Source organism: Galeopterus variegatus, unplaced genomic scaffold, assembly GCF_000696425.1.
Source record: "Galeopterus variegatus unplaced genomic scaffold, G_variegatus-3.0.2 Scaffold1950, whole genome shotgun sequence".
Classification (NCBI taxonomy): Eukaryota; Metazoa; Chordata; class Mammalia; order Dermoptera; family Cynocephalidae; genus Galeopterus; species Galeopterus variegatus.
The window spans coordinates 277,456-283,979 of NW_007728061.1; the positions used below are offsets into that span (position 1 = coordinate 277,456).

A 6,524-nucleotide genomic window follows, 5' to 3' on the forward strand; every position below is an offset into this window, starting at 1 on the left:
AAAGACCCCCCCCCCCCCCCCCCAGTATTTAAGTCTCACAGAGAGTTTGCTTGAATTACAATAAGAGAGGGGTCAGTATGTGATAACTATTCCCCAAATCAGAATAGGGGCTCAACTTCCACACCCTGGAAACCTTTGCTCCAAGTTAACTGCATGCACTTTCCTGTCCTACTCCTTGTTCTTATTACTCATTCCTCTCTCTCTGTGTCCTCTGAGCATTTGGCTACCAGGAATCAGTAGAATAATCCAAACCCATCCCATTCTCTCTGTCCCAAACACCTGGCCTAGGGCTGCCTCTATTTTGGGCTACCAAAGCCCAATCATGGGAAACACAAAGTCTGGATGGCTCCCCAGCTGGGCCACATCTAACAAGGGGGTTACAGCAGTTGGAGTCTTCTCTGAGGCCAATTATTTTCAATGGCCCTTGGCCATGTGACCTCAGACCATGATCCTGTCGGTTCTCATAAACTAACCAGGAGTGGAATGAATCACACTCAGAGAGGAAACCTCTGGGGGAAACTGCAAGGGGCTGTGGGAGGAAGGAGAGTGAGCTGCAGATCCCAAAGGCCATGGGAGCCTCACTGCCGCCCATGCCGCCCCACCTCTGAGCAGCTGTGACCTTACATGAAAGAGAGGAGGAGGAGGCAGTGGCCTTGCAGGAAGGCTGGGCTGCAGGAGTGCTACTCTTTTGCATAAGATTTAGGGTCTCTGCCCAAGAGGATAACTGTCCCCGGTAGCTCCAACTTGGAGAGACTGCCTGCCTCGGCCACTTGTTGAACCCAAATCCCTACTCTTAGGAGCTCCAATACATCATCATAAGGCAAATGAGATAACAGCCAACATACACACATGGATGCATGTGTACCCACATCTACTGTTGGGTCTGGGTGTCCCGTGGAGGTGATGCAAATGTTGGAGTAAGCTGCTGTAGATTCCTGATACAGTGCTGATGGTGAAGACACTTTGGGGATGCAACAGGAAGTGTTTACATCATGCCAAACACATTGATTAAAATTGAAAGTGAAATTCCAATGAAATCTTCATATTCTCCAATATCCTGATTCGGTTGTTGCACAAACAAAACTCTGAGCTTCCCTGCTATGTGTTTTACTTTAAATAATCTTTGAATTTCAAAGTTGTGTGTCTCTGTGGCTTTAGATCAGAAGTTACCTTAAGTTCTCTGACAAGTTAATGTATTATTAGAGAGGTTATTTCCAAATAAAACATGTACATGTAAACAAATCCTTTAGCTACGTATAAGTTTTATTTACTTTCTGGGCATGTATTTGGTTCAATCCTGGGGAGAAGAGTACACATACTTGTGTCCATGGGTACAGTACATATATTTATGCATACACAAAAACTCTGAGTGCAACATGCTATTTTAAGAGTCTGAACTCTATCTTTCAACAAAGTTTAGCTGCTTTCCCGTTGCAAATGCATTTAATTTTATCTGGAAACTTTTTGACGTTAGAAATAGAACAACTGTAGTTTCTCATTACGTTTGCTGCCAGAATCCATGCTTGGTTGCTCAACTAAAGACCTTATATTGCTAATTACTACCACATGCCCGTATCCCAAGCGAAAGAAAACTTATTGATTCTGACAGCCCATTCTCTCAACACTGAATTCCAAATGAAAACTCAAATTTTGGCCAAACATAACATTTCATCAATCTTGTTCTACTGACTGCAAAACCAACATCAAACAAAGGGTGCTAATGGCCTTTTATTACCCGCTCCTCTCCCAAGCTTATATTTTCTGATGAAAGATCTAAGTGACCAAAGGGCTTCTTTAAACTACTTAGTAATTAGCTTTTGAACCAGGAAACAAGGCATAAAGTAAAATGAACAGCCCCGGTGCCGATGACAGCATGGACTCTCGGTCCGCAGGGTCAGGGGACACAGGAGACCCAAAGAGAACACTAAAAGCTAAGTGCGTTTTCATAAAGGGAGAAGAAAAAAGAGAAACACCAAAAAGACAGGTTAAAAGCGGTGATAAAAGATTACAGAGCCAGAACAAAACTGCAGGAAGTCTGTGATCTGAAGTCATCGGCCAACGGGGTTTGATTCGAAGTGCCAAGGCGAAACGACAACCGGATCAGACCAGGGGTGGGCAAGTGGGTGCTGGTCAGAGGGCCTCATCTGGGCCACCTGTCAACAAAAGCCACCAGTCACCAGCCCACCCACATTTGACTAGGGAAGCTACTTTGGGAAAAAAAAAATTTTTTTTTTCCCACCTGGAATGAGAATCAAGAAACATTTTCAACCTAGACTTGGAAGCAGTTGGTGTTATTGACTTCTGCGGGGGCCGTGATTGGGAAACGCTGGCTGAGATGGTGAGGTGGGGAGGCCACAAAGAGAGCCCCCGGGCCTCGGAACACCTTCTGCCTTATGGCGACCTGTCCACACCTTAAAAGAAAAATGAACCGAGGTGCCGTTTTCCTCTTGGCATGAGATAAATGACCAGTGGGAATCTCTGGACTTATTTGGCCTTTTGGATCCAGCCAATGGCCCGGAAATCAGAACAGCTTGGTGCTAACCTCATCCAGGGTTGTTAAAATAATAGGGAGAGGTGGGGCCCATTAGAGTGAAGATGGAGGTGCTGCCTCCACTGAAAAGATGCCAACTGGCCTCCTCCTGCCCACTGTCCTTTGTGTCTTTCAAAGGAAACTGGTGTCCTGCGGGTAGTTCAAGAAAATGAGCCCTTTTTTCCCACCTCCTCATTTCCTGAACAGAGGACTGGACACCTGAGCTCAGGATGCACGGGAACCACTGATCGGAGAGGAGGGTTGGCGCCGTACGACGTGGCCAACTGTCAGGACAAGCAGGAGGGAGCGGTGCAGGGAAATACAGTGCTACCAGTGTGGTATTATTTTCTCTTAACAAAACAAGCTGTTCAAGAGTTCATTTGAAATTAAATGAGAAGGAAAAAAACAGCTCTGTGATGAGAACTTCCATGGCTGGAAAGAGACACGAGCAATGATAATTCTCTGTATCTTTACATGACGGTGGTTACTGGGTGTGCACATAGACACACATCCCTCAAACTGGACATTAAAGACGTGTACCTTTTACTCTAGTAAGTTACAGCTGAAAAACAAAAACAGTATTGAGTGCCCAGGAAAATGCTTGAAAGAAAGAAACAAATGAGGAACGGTTGCTGCCAGCTCTAGCTTGCCCCCAGCATTCTGCTCCTGAGGTGATGCCCCGGCGGAAGACCCAGAAGGTAAGGTCCTGTCACCTACTTAGGAGTAAACTCTCCTCTCTACGTGGGACCCGTACATTGATATTGATAGAGATGAAGTGATCTGAGCACAAACGGAAAGAGTTCCTAAGAAGAAAGCAGTCATGTTCGGGAAGCCAAACACGACTCATCAGAAATGGCACGTGGTACCCTGACATACTGTAAACATCATGTTTCTTGCCAAGAAGGAATTTGAGCTGAGTAATGAGTCTGGTGAGGACTTGAGGACAAGACCGGTGCCTTCTGGCTGGAGAGAACTGGTTCCACAGTGGCCACAATGCCTTCGCAGCAGGCAAGGTGGCCTGGGTCACACCTCCCAGAGGCTTCCCTGCTAGCATTTTATCTCATGTTATTGCTGCACAAAGTCACCATAGGATGGCACTGCGTTAGTGTGAGGGACCAGAATTTAACCACTCAGCCCGCTGATGTGAAGAATGGGTAAGCTGGATCACGCACCACTTGTTAAGGATCAGAACAGAAAATATGGGCCTGGCTATATATGGACCCCTTCCAGATAAATCCATTACATCTCTTGCAAATCGTGAACGGGAACAGGCCTAGGTACTTGGTCCAAGTGTGACGACATCCTGGGGTAAGCCCTGAGGTCGCACCCATGCGGAATGTGGGCCTGCCCTCCTAGAAGCCCCGGGCGGGCTGGGAGAGGGACAGGATTCAGATGCCACCGCCACAGGGACTCCTGAAAGTCACTCAACCACATCTTTTCTGATGCAACTGACTTACTTTCTGCCTCCATGTTTGTTAAAAGTCCCGCCGAATTTATTCCGATTCAGGATGAGAGCAGCAATTTCGGGCACGTAGCGGGCAAACATTGCCTACATGCATGAAACAAAGAAACAAGAGCCAAAAAAAAAATGGCATGCAGAGAGGATTCTACCGCAGTGAAGGCAGCAAAACCCCTTGGCATACTTACTTTCTTCCACTAACCGCACTATAGGAGCCCCCGTATTTCTTGCGGTTTCCTATTAACTCTATGATTTCAGGGACGTAGCTGGCAAACATGGCCTGAAGAGAAGATAGGAGACAGAAGAGAGACTAAAAAGACAGGCCAAAGAAAGGGGTGACCATTTCAGAAGGGGGGATCTAAGATCTGAAAACACAAAAGGATTAGATCTGTGAAGGTATATATTAATATGTTGGATTATAAAAAAAAAAAAAAACACACAAAAAAAGAAAGCTCCTGAAAACACATGAGACAAAAACATTAGCCAACCTAGACCAAAAAAAAAAATCACAGTTGAGAAAAATACAGAGGGAGGAATAAATAAGTTGATATCTGGCTCTTCCTGAAGAAAATAAGTAAAAGAAGTGTGTGCTGATGAAATTAAACACACACACGCACACGCGCAACACAAAAGGATTAGATCTGTGAAGGTATATATTAATATGTTGGATTATAAAAAAAAAAAACACACAAAAAAAGAAAGCTCCTGAAAACACATGAGACAAAAACATTAGCCAACCTAGACCAAAAAAAAAAAATCACAGTTGAGAAAAATACAGAGGGAGGAATAAATAAGTTGATATCTGGCTCTTCCTGAAGAAAATAAGTAAAAGAAGCGTGTGCTGATGAAATTAAACACACACACGCACACGCGCGCACACACGTTCCCAGGCACAGACATGCACACATTTTACTAGAGAAGATTTTTTTTTCTAATTAAAATTCAATTGTATGGGTGATTAAAGACAATAGAGAAGATTAAAATATTTTCCAAAAAATCACTAAAAAGCACAAAAGGAAAATTTAGGAATTCACACGGGAGGAAAGGAGAGCAAGGAGAGACACAGATCTGCCATGTTTTGTCCAACAAACATCTTGCTTGTGGCTGGGAAATGGGTCTCGTTATGTACGAGGACCTCCTAGGTACTGCAGAAATGCTTGGGTTAATGTACACATGCACACGCGCATTTACATACATTTAAAAAAATGCATATGTCCTATGCATACGAAGCAGAGAGAGGTGTATGCATCACTAAGTATAAATGTGCGTGCAGTGTACATATGGGAAGCTGTGCGTGAATTAGGATTTTAATCACTTACCTCATACACAGCAAAAATCTAAACTTAAAATGAGCTACTCTGAAAGACAGAATGCAGCCACCATCCCTGCATTGCCAGAAATCCCCCTCGAATTACATCATAATGGACGGTTCAGTGCTACATAAAGAGCTGCATAGACCGGAAAAGCAAACGGTGAAACTTTCTGACTTACGAAGGGGAAGGGAAGCTATTCTGCATGTTGCTGCAGAACGTGATGTATCATTTACAAGACTGCACTCTGTGCACGTGGTGACGTCCGTCTGGACAAGACCCATGTGCTCACTGTCCTCTGATGTGGGGACCCTTCTCATTAGGGCAGGCTCCAGCCACAGTGTTTGTTGGAAGTTTGGGGAGGAACATGAAGGGGAGGGGAGCTCTTGAAACCGCAAATTGTCTACAGAGTATCGCCAGCATCTACCAGGGTCAGGTGACAACAACTGTCCTTGTAGAATATCAGATGCTGAATTACATTACCAATGGACTGACACTCTCACTTATTAACAGCACCACTTCTTAAGACAGTTAGGTTTGCTCCTGGCTAAATGGCTCTCTGTGACAAGGGCAACGTGCCTGGGTCTACAGGACAAGTATAACACCAAAGAAATATGCAGAAGTCACTATCGTGTTTGAATTACATAGCCTGACTGTAACACTTACTTCTAATGCAGAAACACAGTATAAAAATCCAAAGATTTAAGAAAATGGATAAGAGACAATATTAACGATCATAACAATCAACATCAGAAGAAAGAGATTTTACCAGTCCCCCGAGGATGAAGAAGACCATGAAGAGGCGCCCAAGCGTGGTCTTTGCATAAACATCCCCGTAACCGACGGTGGACATCGTGACCATGAGTAAGTAGACACACTCCCAGTATGTAAGAGCCTGGTTGTTTTGGAAATTTTCCCATGGGTCCCCTGAATTCTCCACCTAAAGCAAGGGGACAAGGGAGAAAAAACCATCACTTATGTACAGTAAACCAGGAAGCACAGAGCCCCGGCAGCCCCGTCCACACGACGCATGCTGGCTCCCTGGGCTGCGCTCTGTGAGTGGTGGCTCACGCCTCTGAGCAGGTAACAGAGGAAATGGAGCAGCAGCAGGATGGACGCTTTCCCGGCTGATTCAGGCAGAGAGGAAGGAAGGAGGGAGATATCCCCAGGCCTCTTCACTGCTCTTCTCATGGTTAAAGGTCTGGAGCCAGCTGAAATCCATGGC

General features: G+C 45.1%; 1 protein-coding gene across 1 annotated transcript in view; it reads right to left on the reverse strand.

Moving 5' to 3' along the window:
- Nucleotides 1-6,490, reverse strand: part of KCNMA1 (potassium large conductance calcium-activated channel, subfamily M, alpha member 1) — a 258,994-nt gene extending 252,504 nt beyond the window's left edge. Inside the window, exons 1-3 of the mRNA XM_008579735.1 lie at nt 6,371-6,490; nt 6,069-6,239; nt 4,178-4,269 (exon numbers count right to left, since the gene is read on the reverse strand). Of these exons, the coding sequence (XP_008577957.1) occupies nt 4,178-4,269; nt 6,069-6,239; nt 6,371-6,490 (383 nt within the window). The remainder of the gene's footprint in view (nt 1-4,177; nt 4,270-6,068; nt 6,240-6,370) is intronic.
- Between the last annotated feature and the right edge of the window lie 34 nt (nt 6,491-6,524).